This window comes from Microcaecilia unicolor, chromosome 7, assembly GCF_901765095.1.
Source record: "Microcaecilia unicolor chromosome 7, aMicUni1.1, whole genome shotgun sequence".
NCBI lineage: Eukaryota > Metazoa > Chordata > Amphibia > Gymnophiona > Siphonopidae > Microcaecilia > Microcaecilia unicolor.
Window position 1 is genome coordinate 47,963,715 of NC_044037.1, and position 17,548 is coordinate 47,981,262.

A 17,548-nucleotide genomic window follows, 5' to 3' on the forward strand; every position below is an offset into this window, starting at 1 on the left:
GCCCAAACAGGTTCTGAAGAACTGACTGCCCGAACCGACTGTCGCGTCGGGTATCCTGCTGCAGGCAGTAATGAGATGTGAATGTGTGGACAGATGACCACGTCGCAGCTTTGCAAATTTCTTCAATGGAGGCTGACTTCAAGTGGGCTACCGACGCAGCCATGGCTCTAACATTATGAGCCGTGACATGACCCTCAAGAGCCAGCCCCGCCTGGGCGTAAGTGAAGGAAATGCAATCTGCTAGCCAATTGGATATGGTGCGTTTCCCTACAGCCACTCCCCTCCTATTGGGATCAAAAGAAACAAACAATTGGGCGGACTGTCTGGTGGGCTGTGTCCGCTCCAGGTAGAAGGCCAATGCTCTCTTGCAGTCCAATGTTTGCAGCTGACGTTCAGCAGGGCAGGAATGAGGACGGGGAAAGAATGTTGGCAAGACAATTGACTGGTTCAGATGGAACTCCGACACGACCTTTGGCAGAAACTTAGGGTGAGTGCGGAGGACTACTCTGTTGTGATGAAATTTGGTGTAAGGGGCCTGGGCTACCAGGGCCTGAAGCTCACTGACTCTACGAGCCGAAGTAACTGCCACCAAGAAAATGACCTTCCAGGTCAAGTACTTCGGATGGCAAGAATTCAGTGGCTCAAAAGGAGGTTTCATCAGCTGGGTGAGAACGACATTGAGATCCCATGACACTGTAGGAGGCTTGACAGGGGGCTTTGACAAAAGCAAACCTCTCATGAAGCGAACAACTAAAGGCTGTCCTGAGATCGGCTTACCTTCCACTTGGTAATGGTATGCACTGATTGCACTAAGGTGGACCCTTACGGAGTTGGTCTTGAGACCAGACTCAGACAAGTGCAGAAGGTATTCAAGCAGGGTCTGTGTAGGACAAGAGCGAGGATCTAGGGCCTTGCTGTCACACCAGACGGCAAACCTCCTCCAATGAAAGAAGTAACTTCTCTTAGTGGAGTCTTTCCTGGAAGCAAGCAAGATGCGGGAGACACCCTCTGGCAGACCCAAAGAGGCAAAGTCTACGCCCTCAACATCCAGGCCGTGAGAGCCAGGGACTGGAGGTTGGGATGCAGAAGAGCCCCGTCGTCCTGCGTGATGAGGGTCGGAAAACACTCCAATCTCCACGGTTCTTCGGAGGATAACTCCAGAAGAAGAGGGAACCAGATCTGACGCGGCCAAAAGGGAGCAATCAGAATCATGGTGCCTCGGTCTTGCTTGAGTTTCAACAAAGTCTTCCCCACCAGAGGTATGGGAGGATAAGCATACAGCAGACCTTCCCCCCAATCCAGGAGGAAGGCATCCGACGCCAGACTGCCGTGGGCCTGAAGCCTGGAACAGAACTGAGGGACCTTGTGGTTCACTTGAGATGCGAAGAGATCCACCAGGGGGGTGCCCCACGCCTGGAAGATCTGTCGCACCACACGGGAATTGAGCGACCACTCGTGAGGTTGCATAATCCTGCTCAACCTGTCGGCCAGACTGTTGTTTACGCCTGCCAGATATGTGGCTTGGAGCACCATGCCCTGACGGCGAGCCCAGAGCCACATGCTGACGGCTTCCTGACACAGGGGGCGAGATCCGGTGCCCCCCTGCTTGTTGACATAGTACATGGCAACCTGATTGTCTGTCTGAATTTGGATAATTTGGTGGGACAGCCGATCTCTGAAAGCCTTCAGAGCGTTCCAGATCGCTCGCAACTCCAGAAGATTGATCTGTAGATCGCGTTCTTGGAGGGACCAACTTCCTTGGGTGTGAAGCCCATCGACATGAGCTCCCCATCCCAGGAGAGACGCATCCGTGGTCAGCACTTTTTGTGGCTGAGGAATTTGGAAGGGACGTCCCAGAGTCAAATTGGAGCAAATCGTCCACCAAAACAGGGATTCGAGAAAACTCGTGGACAGGTGGATCACGTCCTCTAGACCCCCAGCGGCCTGATACCACTGGGAGGCTAGGGTCCATTGAGCAGATCTCATGTGAAGGCGGGCCATGGGAGTCACATGAACTGTGGAGGCCATGTGGCCCAGCAATCTCAACATCTGCCGAGCTGTGATCTGCTGGGACGTTCGCACCCGCGAGACGAGGGACAACAAGTTGTTGGCTCTCGTCTCTGGGAGATAGGCGCGAGCCGTCCGAGAATCCAGCAGGGCTCCGATGAATTCGAGTTTCTGCACTGGGAGAAGATGGGACTTTGGGTAATTTATCACAAACCCCAGTAGCTCCAGGAGGCGAATAGTCATCTGCATGGACTGCAGGGCTCCTGCCTCGGATGTGTTCTTCACCAGCCAATCGTCGAGATATGGGAACACGTGCACCCCCAGCCTGCGAAGCGCCGCTGCTACCACAGCTAGGCACTTTGTGAACACCCTGGGTGCAGAGGCGAGCCCAAAGGGTAGCACACAGTACTGGAAGTGGCGTGTGCCCAGCTGAAATCGCAGATACTGTCTGTGAGCTGGCAGTATCGGGATGTGAGTGTAGGCATCCTTCAAGTCCAGAGAGCATAGCCAATCGTTTTGCTGAATCATGGGGAGAAGGGTGCCCAGGGAAAGCATCCTGAACTTTTCTTTTACGAGATACTTGTTCAGGGCCCTTAGGTCTAGGATGGGACGCATCCCCCCTGTTTTCTTTTCCACAAGGAAGTACCTGGAATAGAATCCCAGCCCTTCTTGCCCGGATGGCACGGGCTCGACCGCATTGGCGCTGAGAAGGGCGGAGAGTTCCTCTGCAAGTACCTGCTTGTGCTGGAAGCTGTAAGACTGAGCTCCCGGTGGACAATTTGGAGGTTTTGAGGCCAAATTGAGGGTGTATCCTTGCCGGACTATTTGGAGAACCCACTGATCGGAGGTTATGAGAGGCCACCTTTGGTGAAAAGCTTTCAACCTCCCCCCGACTGGCAGGTCGCCCGGCACTGACACTTTGATGTCGGCTATGCTCTGCTGGAGCCAGTCAAAAGCTCGCCCCTTGCTTTTGCTGGGGAGCCGCGGGGCCTTGCTGAGGCGCACGCTGCTGACGAGAGCGAGCGCGCTGGGGCTTAGCCTGGGCCGCAGGCTGTCGGGAAGGAGGATTGTACCTACGCTTGCCAGAAGTATAGGGAACAGTCTTCCTTCCCCCGAAAAATCGTCTACCTGTAGAGGTAGAAGCTGAAGGCTGCCGGCGGGCGAATTTGTCGAATGCGGTGTCCCGCTGGTGGAGAGACTCTACCACCTGTTCGACCTTTTCACCAAAAATGTTATCCGCACGGCAAGGCGAGTCCGCAATCCGCTGCTGGATTCTATTCTCCAGGTCGGCGGCACGCAGCCATGAGAGCCTGCGCATCACCACACCTTGAGCAGCGGCCCTGGACGCAACATCAAAAGTGTCATAAACTCCTCTGGCCAGGAATTTTCTGCACGCCTTCAGCTGCCTGACCACCTCCTGAAAAGGCTTGGCTTGCTCAGGGGGAAGAGCATCAACCAAGCCCGCCAACTGCCGCACATTGTTCCGCATGTGGATGCTCGTGTAGAGCTGGTAAGACTGGATCTTGGACACGAGCATAGAGGAATGGTAGGCCTTCCTCCCAAAGGAGTCTAAGGTTCTAGAGTCTTTGCCCGGGGGCGCCGAAGCATGCTCTCTAGAACTCTTAGCCTTCTTTAGGGCCAGATCCACAACTCCAGAGTCGTGAGGCAACTGGGTGCGCATCAGCTCTGGGTCCCCATGGATCCGGTACTGGGACTCGATCTTCTTGGGGATGTGGGGATTAGTTAAAGGCTTGGTCCAGTTCGCCAGCAATGTCTTTTTGAGGACATGATGCAGGGGAACAGTGGACGCTTCCTTAGGTGGAGAAGGATAGTCCAGGAGCTCAAACATTTCAGCCCTGGGCTCGTCCTCCACAACCACCGGGAAGGGGATGGCCGTAGACATCTCCCGGACAAAGGAAGCAAAAGACAGACTCTCGGGAGGAGAAAGCTGTCTTTCAGGAGAGGGAGTGGGATCAGAAGGAAGACCCTCAGACTCCTCGTCAGAGAAATATCTGGGATCTTCTTCTTCTTCCCACGAGGCCTCACCCTCGGTGTCAGACACAAGTTCACGGACCTGCGTCTGCAACCGGGCCCGGCTCGACTCCGTGGAGCCACGTCCACGATGGGGGCGTCGAGAGGTAGACTCCCTCGCCCGCATCGGCGAAGCTCCCTCCGCCGACGTAGTCGGGGAGCCCTCCTGGGAGGTGGCCGCAGTCGGCACCGCACGCGGTACCGACGTCGGGGACCTCACCCCGGGCGATGGGCCAGCCGGCGCCACGCTCGACGGTACCGGAGGCGCAAGCACCGCCGGTACCGGAGGGGTAGGGCGCAACAGCTCTCCCAGAATCTCTGGGAGAACGGCCCGGAGGCTCTCGTTCAGAGCGGCTGCAGAGAAAGGCATGGAGGTCGATGCAGGCGTCGACGTCAGTACCTGTTCCGGGCGTGGAGGCTGTTCCGGGCTGTCCAGAGCGGAGCGCATCGACACCTCCTGAACAGAGGGTGAGCGGTCCTCTCGGTGCCGATGCCTGCTGGGTGCCGACTCCCTCGGCGACCCAGAGCTCTCGGTGCCGACGCGGGGAGGGGACCGGTGTCGATGCTTCTTCGACTTCTTCCGAAGCATGTCACCGGAGCTCCCCGGCACCGACGAGGAGGACGTCGAATCCACCCGTCGCTTCCTCGGGGCCGAGACCGACGAGGGTCGATCTCGGGGGGGCTGTACCGCAGGAGCCCTCAGGGTAGGAGGAGACCCACCCGAGGGCTCACCGCCACCAGCAGGGGAATGGACAGCCCTCACCTGCACTCCACCCGATGCACCACCGTCCGACGACATCAGCAGACGAGGTCCTGGTACCACCGACGTCGATGCAGCTATCCGATGTCTCGGCGCCGATGCAGAGGCCCGATGCCTCGATGCACTCGATGCAAGGGCGGCCGAGGAAGATGGTCTGGACGCTGACGACGTCGATGCACTCGAAGATCCCGGTGCCGATGCCGACGAAGAGCCCGAGAACAACACGTTCCACTGGGCTAGTCTCGCTACCTGAGTCCGCCTTTGAAGCAGGGAACACAGACTGCAGTTCTGAGGGCGGTGCTCGGCCCCCAGACACTGAAGACACGACGAGTGTCGATCAGTGAGCGAGATAACCCGGGCGCACTGGGTGCACTTCTTGAAGCCGCTGGAAGGCTTCGATGTCATGGGCGGAAAAATCACGCCGGCGAAATCAAAAGCCGAAATGGCGAAAATTGAAGCACCAAAATTTAGAGGGAGAAAAATCTCGACCGAGGCCAAAAAGAGGCCTACCCCGACGACGAAAGAAAACTTACCGGGGCAAAAAGCTGGAAGTACGGGGAGGATTGACACGAAACCCGGTGGAGGGTTTCCGGAACACTTCCCGACTTTAGAAAAGCTTTTCCTAAGAGAAAAACACGCTCAAAAAACAATTTGGACGCGCGAGGTCAACTTTCCGGGGCCCGACACGGCGAAACACGACCGTACCGAGTGCGGACAAAAGAAGACTGGCCGGCTCGAGCCGGTTTCGGGTGGGAAGACGGCCGCGCATGCGCGGTGCGCGCGGGCGCGCGAGGGCTAGCAAAGGACTTTGCTAGTGAAGTTTCCGATTGGAGGGGCTGCCGTGGACGTCACCCATCAGTGAGAACAAGCAGCCTGCTTGTCCTCGGAGAAAAAACGCTATTCTCAGTTCTCCACTTTTTCCTTTCCCCAACAGACCACTGGTAGCCTCCACAGTTGCTGACAGCTCACCACACTCCTTAACTTCTCTATGACACTTGTCCAAAGCAGTATCTTGCATTGACAACTTGGAGAATCTTTTGTTAGAAAACTTGCACAGCTGATTTAACAGCTGGAGAAAGTAACCTCCTTGCATGAAATCAGTCTTTATAGAACCAAACTGAAAACTACCTTAAGGGAATCCTTTCAGCTCCTGCCAGGGTTTTTTTTAAGGGGGTACTTGGGGGTACTGAGTACCGGCACCTTTTCCATTGTCTGCTAAAATTGACCCATCATCCCCAAGTTATAATGAAAGAGCTCAGGCTCTACATACCAATTCTGCCTTGTCATAGATTCCGTGTCTGGTTGCAGGGGGCCTGGCTATTGTCGGGTGGGTCCCTCAGTGATCACCCCCACTCCTGAAGGGTGGCCTGGCATTTGAGTACTGGCATCTTTTTTTGCTAGAAAAAATGCACTGGCTCCTGCTGGGGTGTCAATCCATACTACCCATCTCTTGCAACTCCTTTGCCACTGCCACCTCCAGAGGAGAATAATGTTTTTTATAGTTCTGTTGAGTGTTCTGTTGACCTCCGCTTTTACACAATACCAGCAGGCACAAATGGATGACATCACATGTGGGTGGCCTTCCCTGACTCATACCAACAGGCACAATCTCATGCCCAGTTGCCCTTTAATGGAGTAGGCCCCAAATCACAAACTGTCCAGGCTGGCCTCTGCGCTTTCAAGGTGATGAAAGGTGGACATGGATGACATCATATATGGGCGCTTTTCCAGAAATCCCACAGTGGAGGAAGTCGACAACTAGGGACCAGCAAGCCTTTCTCTCATTTCCAATGCCAAATGCCACTTTTGCCCTTGTCTTTTCTCATAAAAAGGTGGTAAATAAATCCAAATAAATAAATAAATAAAATATGATTCTGTATTCCACAGTTTAGCTGTTGCCTAATGCCAGTAGCAAATAGCTCCTGGCATGCATAGGGCCCTGTGTTACTGATAAGCTGAGAATCTGGCAGCTAGCTACAGTTTGATAAGAGTAGAGTATGAAAGAGATTCTTCTGTTTGTTTTTCTATTTCAGTTTCCAGGGCCTACAGAGACCTACCACTCACTGTATCACATCACCAGAATACACACAGCTGCCTAAACACATGGAATGAGGTAGATTACTACGAAGGCATGTTCTCAGTTCAACCTAAATGCTAAGTAGTCGGGCACACTTCTTGAACTGTAACATGTTCCTCTGTGCCCTGACCAGATTAGAGACATATATTTGATTTTTATGATACCCCATATAGGACTGAATGGCCAAATGTTGTTTTGTTTCAGCTGTTTCTCCCTTTGATTTTCATGTTTACTGTGCAGATATTAGACCAGATTCGGTAAATGGTGCTGAAAAATAGGCCCCAGGAAAAATCAACACTCAGTACTATTCTAGTCTTTCTATCTCTCTCTAGAAAAGAGCTCAGACTGAATTCCAGGACCTGAGGATTTACACCAACTGAAACCTGGCGTGCAACTTAGAACATAAGAGTAGCCATACTGGGTCAGACCAATGGTCCATCTAACCCAGTATCCTGTTTTCCAAACAGTGGCCAAACCAGGTTACAAGTACCTGGCAGAAACCCAAATCATGGCAACACAAATCCCAGGGCAAGCAGTTGCTTCCCATGTCTGCCTCAATAGCAGACCATGGACTTTTCCTCCAGGAACTTGTCCAAATCTTTTTTAAACCCAGATACGCTAACCACTGTTACCACATCTTCCGGCAAGGAGTTCCAGAGATTAACTATTTGTTGAGTGAAAAAATATTTCCTCCTATTTGTTTTAAAAGTATTTCCATGTGACTTCCTCAAGTGTCTCCTAGTCTCTGTACTTTTGGAACGAGTAAAAAAATTGATTTACTTCTACTCGTAGCGCTATAGAAGTGATTTATAGTAGTAGTAGTAGTACGCGTTCTACATCACTCAGGATTTTGTAGACCTCATTCATATCCTCCCTCATCCGTCTCTTTTCCAAGCTAAAGAGCCCTAACCTCTTTAGCATTTCCTCATACGAGAGGAGTTCCATCCCTTTTATCATTTGGTCGCTCTTCTTTGAACCTTTCCTAATTCCGCTATATCTTTTTTGAGATACGGCGACCAGAACTGAATGCAATACTCAAGGTGTGGATGCACCATGAAGCGATACAAAGGCATTATAGTATTTTCGGTCTTATTCACCATCACTTTCCTAATAATTCCTAGCATCCTGTTTGCTTTTTTGGCCACCGCCACACACTGAGCAGAAGATTTCACAGTATTATCTATAACAACACCCAGATCTTGGCTGCACATCCCTCGTATTCTAAAGTTTTGTGCCCAAATATTTGGAATGCCCCTGATCTGCCCATGGCCTCACCCCCTTTTGGGTTATGTGCTATGAAAGTTGGGCGCCCATGCCATAGAGTAGCATGCAGGCAGATGCGTGTGTATACCTAACTGCTTCCAATAAACATCAATAACTGATTGTCAGTGCCCAATTATTGCGTGAAAATGGCTTACTAACCAATAAAGTCGCGCACGCATCTCTGGATTGTAGCCAAATTTGAACGACATTTATAGAATCTAGGAAATTATTTGCAAATAATGCACACTAAAAATGAAAACAGCCTGTTACTGCACATGCAGTATTTCTCTCTTATGGTTTTAAGTCTCTCCCCTTAATCGTACTGCTCTGCAAGCTCATCTTTCACTCGGAATTTCCAAACCCCACTGCATAGTGTTTGATTTGATAAAAACCAGCTCACCTTCGGAAATCATTTTTATTATGTACAGAGAGCACAACAGGAGATTTCTGATCTCATACCCATCCAGTCTGTTGTACTGGGACACACTGCTCTTTGTGGAACTTCTCCGCATCTACATCAAAAGAAAGCAAGAGAAGTTCTATTAATCAGTGCCGTTCCTTGATCGGTTGCCTCCGGAGGCGGATCGCCCCTGCGCACCCCCAGGTGCGGCACGACACCACCACCCCGTGCGCATCACTGTTCCCCTCCCCCCGGGTGCATCACCTCCAAGCCCCTCCCCCCCAGGTGCATTCTTCTTACCTACTGGGAGCAGCTGTGCAGCTGTCGGCTCCGCTGGTTCCCTGGTCCCTCTGTCCCGGAACAGGAAGTAACAGCAGAGGGAGCAGGGAATCAGCAGAGAAGACAGCCGTGCGGCTGCTCCCTTCACTCCTCCTGCAGTGTGCATCCGGGGCGGACCGCCCCCCCCTACCGCCCCTCCCTCGGTACGCCACTGCCATTGTAAAAGTATTCAAAAAATGATTTTTTTCTAGAGCATTTCCACAGGTAGAGCAGTGCTTTACTTCTGCAAATGGGCTTTCTCTCTCTCTTTTTTTTTTTTAATTGCACATCCACAACCACAACCACATGGATAAACTCAGGTGCATACAGCCAATTCACACCTAATTTACCCAGACTATGTGAAGGCTTTCCTGAGGATGCTGCTGGAGAGGTGTCTGCACTTATGCCCCGATATTCAAAAGTAAACGCAGGAACTTGAGGCCGTTAGTGTCGGACTAGAACCCGCATTTACCAGTGCAGGATGTAGAGAGGCCCAGAGCGTGGGAACAAACGACTGCGGGAAGAAATAGCACAATGAGCATGCAAATGCATGCTGATGAGCTTATTCACTATTCCTCCCAAATTCTCAACGAGTAGCGTGCCAAAGAAGGGTGCTCCTCCTGCTGCAAACCCTATGCCAGCTCCGAGCTGGCATTAGGGTTTGTGAAGCAGCCTGGCTGTCACAGGCCTGGTGGTCCAGTGGACCCCAGACCCTCCATAGGCTTTCAGCCCTGGTGGACCCCAGACCCCCCACCCCCGAAAACAGATAAAAACCTGGTGGTCCAGTGGGACCCCTGGCAGGGAACACCCACCCTGCCCTGCAGGCTGTGGCCTACCTTGAAGAAGGAGGAGGGAAGGAGCCCTACTCCCTCCTCCTGCTGGGTGCGTCATCAAAATTACAGCACCCTGACTATTCTGGGATGCACTGGGCAGGGCAGGGTGCCGCCATTTTGATGACATGTATATTCAACAATTGTTTTTTTTTACCAACGGTCTTTGTAAAGACCAGCTCATGCTCTTTCCACAAGAAGCATCATAGTAACATACATAACATAGTAGATGACGGCAGAAAAAGACCTGCACGGTCCATCCAGTCTGCCCAACAAGACAACTCATATGTGCTACTTTTTGTGTATACCCTACTTTGATTTGTACCTGTGCTCTTCAGGGCACAGACCGTATAAGTCTGCCCAGCACTATCCCCGCCTCCCAACCACCAGCCCCGCCTCCCACCACCGGCTCTGGCACAGACCGTATAAGTCTGCCCAGCACTCTCCCTGCCTCCCAACCACCAGTCCCGCCTCCCACCACCGGCTCTGGCACAGACTGTATAAGTCTGCCCAGCACTATCCCCGCCTCCCAACCACCAGCCCCGCCTCCCACCACCGGCTCTGGCACAGACCGTATAAGTCTGCCCAGCACTATCCCCGCCTCCCAACCACCAGCCCCGCCTCCCGATCTCGACTAAGCTCCTGAGGATCCATCCCTTCTGCACAGGATTCCTTTATGCTTATCCCACGCATGTTTGAATTAAATGTGATTATCAAATATGCACATCAATACTCCTGAGGCAGGCATGGTTCCATGTCAAGTCAGCTTAAATAAACATCTGTAATTCCATTCCGGAATCCCGAGTCTGTTTTTGAAGAATTGTACACCCAAACTCTCAAATTCAATTTCAAAATCCAACCTCACAGTCTGAAAGCTGCAAATACACTAGTAGTAATCTCAATTAAATTGAGATTGTGTTGAACTGAAATGATAGGAACCTGTATTCTGTGTTCTACATATATACATACACGTTTGTCACTTTGAACATTTCAGCAAACACTTCAGCATAAATAAGTAGTTGAGTTTTTTTTTTTTAGCCATATGATGGTGCGCCGGGCCCAAGCCTTACCTTGTTAATTCATGCTGGCTGGGTGGCGCTACTGAGGCCTTTTTTTCTCCACCTTCTAACGGCTGGGTTGTGTTTGTTTGTCTGAGTCACATCGGGTGTATTAAAACTACTAGTGTATTTGTAGCTTTCAGGCTGTGAGGTCTGTTTTTGAAGAGCCTGATCCAGTTCCTACTCCTTGTTTCTTGATAGAATAGGATCCTACCATGTGGCTTCAGGGTATCTAAGTGGGGGCACTCAGTTGTAAAACTGTCCCCTTTACGCTTAGTGATTTTACTGACCGCCTTTCATTCTGAAACAGCAAAGCCTCTCATCTGACTATATCACAGCGTGTGGCGTGATTTACATTTTCACCAGAGCTGCACTGTTCTGGAGAACCTGCCACCACTTCTTGGTTCAGAGACCCCCTCGAGTCCTCTCTTTTCATCCCGTACCCATTCATAAACGGTGAACCGTAAACTGATGAGAGAAAAAGAGAGAATATTGTAAGTGGAATTTATTTATTTGTTCATTTGACATGCTGCCTCTCACAGAAAGGCTCCAAAGTGGTTTTCAACAATATCCAATATAAATATAAAACGATAAAACTAATTGTCATTCTTCATTCATCTTATATATCATTAACAAGTGTGAAGGAACATTTTTTATATTTTTTATTTTATTTATTATTACATTTATATCCCACATTTTCCCACCTGTTTGCAGGCTCAACGTGGCTTACAAAGTACCGTAATGGCGTTTGCCATTTCGGTTGATAATAAATACAAGATTATGATGTCTAAATCCGATTTTGGACATTTTGCTGAAAACATCCAAAAATCAAGTGGCCATTTTCAAATCAGAATAACATCTTGCTTCAAAAATGGCTATGTCCTTGACACTATGTAGATGTTTTGGACCTGATTCTATTTATCGCACCTAAAAAATTGCTGCCGAAATGAAATACACCTAAGCGTATTCTATAAAGTATGTCTAAATTTAGGCATGCTTTATAGGACAAGCCTAAATTTCTGCACAGTTTATAGAATACGCCAAGCACCTGTCCGTGTAACTAAATTTAGTCACACACAGTTACATCAATTAAAACTTGATGTAATTGCTGACACCTAAATTATGTGCATATTGGGTGAATTCTATAACCACGAACACAGATTTTAGAAACGCCCACAACCCGCCCATGGCCATGCCCCCCTTTTCAACTATGCAACTTAGAATTTACGCGCACCACGTTATTGAATACGCTTTGACAGTTCTGCGCATAAATTCTAATTAATGCCAATTATTGTCAATAATTGATTATTAAGTGACAATTATTAGTGCTGAATGGTTTGTTAACTAATTAAGCTGCACGTGCAAATCCAGAATATGACTGGATTTGCGTGCGCAACTTAAGTCACGCTATATAGAATCTGGGGGTTTGTGCTTATTGCATTTTACTTTTGTGACCATTTTTGAAAAGAAAAATATCCAAGGGAAGAACACAAAAAACAAGTCACTGGGATGTGTGTTGGTGGGGGGGGGGCAGCATTCTTAGTAGACTGACACCACAGACATCCCAGCAGAGCAGTGGGGCACCCAACAGTGTGCTGCAGTGGACTTCACATAAAAGATCTCATGTACACGTCTCACTATTACCCCCTTATATTGTACGGGGAGCCCTCCAAAACCCACCCAAAACCTACTGTAGAGGGTATGATACATACCTGTAGCAGGTGTTCTCCGAGGACAGCAGGCTGATTGTTCTCACGACTGGGTGACGTCCGCGGCAGCCCCCACCAACCGGAAAAAAGCTTCGCGGGACGGTCGGCACGCAGGGCACGCCCACCGCGCATGCGCGGCCGTCTTCCCGCCCGTGCGCGACCGCTCCCGCCAGTTGAATAACTAGCAAAAGATGAAACACACAACTCCAAAGGGGAGGAGGGAGGGTAGGTGAGAACAATCAGCCTGCTGTCCTCGGAGAACACCTGCTACAGGTATGTATCATACCCTTTCTCCGAGGACAAGCAGGCTGCTTGTTCTCACGACTGGGGTATCCCTAGCTCTCAGGCTCACTCAAAACAAGAACCCAGGTCAATTGAACCTCGCAACGGCGAGGGAACAACAGAAATTGACCTACGAAGAACAACTAACTGAGAGTGCAGCCTGACCAGAATAAATTCGGGTCCTGGAGGGTGGAGTTGGATTTACACCCCAAACAGATTCTGCAGCACCGACTGCCCGAACCGACTGTCGCGTCGGGTATCCTGCTGGAGGCAGTAATGAGATGTGAATGTGTGGACAGATGACCACGTCGCAGCCTTGCAGATCTCTTCAATAGTGGCTGACTTCAAGTGGGCCACCGACGCTGCCACGGCTCTGACACTATGAGCCGTGACATGACCCTCAAGAGTCAGCCCAGCCTGGGCGTAAGTGAAGGAAATGCAATCTGCTAGCCAATTGGAGATGGTGCGTTTCCCGACAGCGACCCCTAGCCTGTTAGGGTCGAAAGAAACAAACAATTGGGCGGACTGTCTGTGGGGCTGTGTCCGCTCCAAGTAGAAGGCCAATGCTCTCTTGCAGTCCAATGTGTGCAACTGACGTTCAGCAGGGCGGGTATGCGGCCTGGGGAAGAATGTTGGCAAGACAATTGACTGGTTAAGATGGAACTCCGACACCACCTTCGGCAGGAACTTTGGGTGGGTGCGGAGCACTACTCTGTTGTGATGAAATTTGGTATACGGAGCATGAGCTACCAGGGCTTGAAGCTCACTGACCCTACGAGCTGAAGTAACTGCCACCAAGAAAATGACCTTCCAGGTCAAGTACTTCAGATGGCAGGAATTCAGTGGCTCAAAAGGAGGTTTCATCAGCTGGGTGAGGACGACGTTGAGATCCCATGACACTGTAGGAGGCTTGATAGGGGGCTTTGACAAAAGCAAGCCTCGCATGAATCGAACGACTAAAGGCTCTCCAGAGATGGCTTTACCTTCCACACGATAATGGTAAGCACTAATCGCACTAAGGTGATTCCTTACTGAGTTGGTCTTGAGGCCAGACTCTGATAAGTGCAGAAGGTATTCAAGCAGGTTCTGTGCAGGGCAAGAACGAGGTTCTAGGGCCTTGCTCTCACACCAAACGACAAACCTCCTCCACTTGAAAAAGTAACTCTTTTTAGTGGAATCCTTCCTAGAGGCAAGCAAGACCCGGGAGACACCCTCAGACAGACCCAACGCAGCGAAGTCTATGCCCTCAACATCCAGGCCGTGAGAGCCAGGGATTGAAGGTTGGGGTGCAGCAACGCTCCGTCGTTCTGCGAAATGAGAGTCGGAAAACACTCCAATCTCCACGGTTCTTCTGAGGACAACTCCAGAAGAAGAGGGAACCAGATCTGACGGGGCCAAAAGGGCGCTATCAGAATCATGGTGCCGCGGTCTTGCTTGAGCTTCAGTAAGGTCTTCCCCACCAAAGGTATGGGAGGATAAGCATACAGGAGGCCGGTCCCCCAATGAAGGAGAAAGGCGTCCGACGCTAGCCTGCCGTGTGCCTGAAGTCTGGAACAGAACAGAGGCAGCTTGTGGTTGGTCTGAGAGGCGAAAAGGTCCACCGAGGGGGTGCCCCACGCTCGGAAGATCTTGCGTACCACTCTGGCATGGAGAGACCACTCGTGCGGTTGCAAGACTCTGCTCAGTCTGTCGGCCAGACTGTTGTTTACGCCTGCCAGGTACGTGGCTTGGAGGAGCATGCCGAACTGACACGCCCAACGCCACATCCCAACGGCCTCCTGACACAGGGGGCGAGATCCGGTGCCCCCCTGCTTGTTGACGTAATACATTGCAACCTGATTGTCTGTCCGAATTTGGATAATTTGGCAGGACAGCCGATCTCTGAAAGCCTTCAGTGCGTTCCAGATCGCTCGGAGCTCCAGGAGGTTGATCTGCAGATCCTTTTCCTGGAGGGACCACAGACCCTGGGTGTGAAGCCCATCGACATGGGCTCCCCACCCCAGGCGAGATGCATCCGTCGTCAGCACTTTCGTGGGCTGCGGAATTTGGAATGGACGTCCCAGGGTCAAATTGGTCCGGATGGTCCACCAGAGCAGTGAAGTGCGGCAACTGGTGGAGAGGCGGATGACATCCTCTAGATTCCCGGTGGCTTGAAACCACTGGGAAGCTAGGGTCCATTGAGCAGATCTCATGTGAAGACGAGCCATGGGAGTCACATGAACTGTGGAGGCCATATGACCCAGAAGTCTCAACATCTGCCGAGCTGTGATCTGCTGAGACGCTCTGGTCTGCGAAGCCAGGGCCAAGAGATTGGTAGCCCTCGCTTCGGGAAGGTAGGCCTGAGCCGTCTGGGTATTCAGCAGCGCTCCTATGAATTCCAGAGACTGAGTAGGCTGGAGATGGGACTTTGGGTAATTGATCACAAACCCCAGCAGCTCCAGAAGTTGAATAGTGCACTGCATGGACCGGAGGGCTCCTGCCTCCGAGGTGCTCTTGACCAGCCAATCGTCGAGATATGGGAACACGTGCACTCCCAGCTTGCGTAGATACGCCGCCACCACCACGAGGCACTTTGTAAACACTCGTGGGGCAGAGGCGAGCCCAAAGGGCAGCACACAATACTGAAAGTGCCGTGCGCCCAGGCGGAATCTGAGATACTGTCTGTGAGCTGGCAGTATCGGGATGTGAGTGTATGCGTCCTTTAAATCCAGGGAACATAGCCAATCGTTTTTCTGAATCATTGGCAGAAGGGTGCCCAAGGAAAGCATCCTGAACTTTTCTTTGACCAGGAATTTGTTCAGGCCTCTCAGGTCTAGGATGGGACGCATCCCCCCTGTTTTCTTTTCCACAAGGAAGTACCTGGAATAGAATCCCTGCCCTTCCTGCCCGGGTGGTACGGGCTCGACCGCATTGGCGCTGAGAAGGGCGGAGAGTTCCTCTGCAAGTACCTGCTTGTGGCGGGAGCTGAAAGACTGAGCTCCCGGAGGGCAATTTGGAGGCAGGGAGGCCAAATTCAGGGCGTATCCGCACCGCACTATTTGGAGAACCCACTGGTCGGAGGTTATGAGAGGCCACCTTTGGTGAAAAAATTCTAACCTCCCTCCGACCGGCAGATCGTCCGGTACGGACACTTGTAGGGCGGCTATGTTCCCATGGATCCAGTCAAAAGCCCGTCCCCGGCTTTTGCTGTGGAGGCGCAGGGGGCTGCTTAGGCGCACGCTGTTGACGAGAACGAGCGCGCTGGGGCTGTCCCTGTGCCTGACGAGGCCTTCGGGCCGGCTGGTTGTACCTACGCTTCGCAAAAGAATAGGGTGCAGCCTGCCGGGCCCGGGAAAAACGTCCACCTGTGGAGGTGGATGCTGAAGGCGCCCGGTGGGAGAGCTTGTCGAGAGCGGTTTCCCGCTGATGCAGTTGGTCCACCATCTGCTCGACCTTCTCACCAAAAATGTTATCCCCCCGGCAAGGGACGTCGGCCAGTCTCTGCTGGGTGCGGTTGTCCAGGTCAGAGGCGCGCAGCCATGAGAGCCTGCGCATCACTATACCTTGGGCCGCAGCACGAGATGCCACGTCACAGGTGTCATAAATACCCCTGGACAGGAACTTTCTGCACACCTTCAGCTGCCTGACCACCTCCTGATAAGGCCTGGACTGCTCCGGCGGGAGCTTCTCGACCAGGTCCGCCAGTTGTTGCACATAGGTCCGCATGTGAATGCTCATATAGAGCAGGTATGATTGGATGCGGGTCACGAGCATGGAGGATTGGTAGGCCTTCCTCCCAAACGAGTCCAGAGTGCGAGACTCCCGCCCCGGGGGCGCCGAGGCGGTATCCCTCGAACTCCGTGCCCTCTTGAGAGCAGAATCCACGACCGCTGAGTCATGGGGCAATTGGGGCCGCATGAGCTCTGGGTCAGAGTGGATCCTGTACTGGGACTCTGCTTTCTTGGGAATGGTGGGGTTAGTTAATGGTCGCACCCAGTTCCGAAGCAGCGTCTCCTTTAGGACATTGTGCAGCGGCACCGTGGAGGACTCTCTAGGTGGTGATGGATAGTCGAGGACCTCGAGCATCTCGGCCCTCGGCTCTTCCACAGAGACCACGGGGAAGGGAATGCTGATAGACATATCCCGCACAAAGGAGGCAAAAGAGAGACTCTCAGGAGGTGAGAGCTTCCTCTCCGGTGAAGGCGTGGGGTCCGAGGGAAGGCCCGTAGACTCCTCTGAGGAGAAATATCTAGGGTCCTCCTCTTCCCCCCACGAGTCCTCATCCTCGGTATCGGACATTAGCTCATGTAGCTGAGTCCTGAACCGGGCCCGGCTCGACGTCGAGGCACCGAGGTCTCGGTGTCGTCGAGCGGTGGACTCCCGCGCCGGCGGGGACGGAGCTTCCTCCATCGACGTCGACGGGGACTCCACCTGCGTGGCGGTCGAGACCGGCGCCGCAAGCGGCGGCGGTGTCGACGGCCCCGGCGCCGGGCTAGAGCTCACCGGCGCCACAGTCATCGGCGCCGAGGGCGCAAGCACCCCCGGCGCCGGCACAGCCTGGCGCATCAGTCCTTCCAGGATCCCCGGAAGGATGGCTCTGAGGCACTCGTCTAGGCCCGCTGCCGGGAAAGGCGGTGGGGCCGGTAAGGGTGTCGGTGCCGGAAGCTGCTGGGGGCCAGGAGACGGCACCGAGGTGCCGGAACCCCGACGCGTCGGTACCTCCACAACCGACGGAGACCTCTCCTCTCGACGATGATGCTTCGGCGTCGCCTCCTCTCCGACATCCGGATGCACCGAGGGCGACCGGTGACGGCGCTTCTTATCTTTCTTCCGA

General features: G+C 52.5%; 1 protein-coding gene across 1 annotated transcript in view; it reads right to left on the reverse strand.

Annotated features, from left to right (window-relative positions):
* The window catches only part of DOCK11 (dedicator of cytokinesis 11), a 292,220-nt gene that overhangs the window by 102,261 nt on the left and 172,411 nt on the right, over positions 1–17,548 (reverse strand). The window contains 2 exon segments of the mRNA XM_030208788.1: positions 8,539–8,650; positions 11,100–11,212. Of these exon segments, the coding sequence (XP_030064648.1) occupies positions 8,539–8,650; positions 11,100–11,212 (225 nt within the window).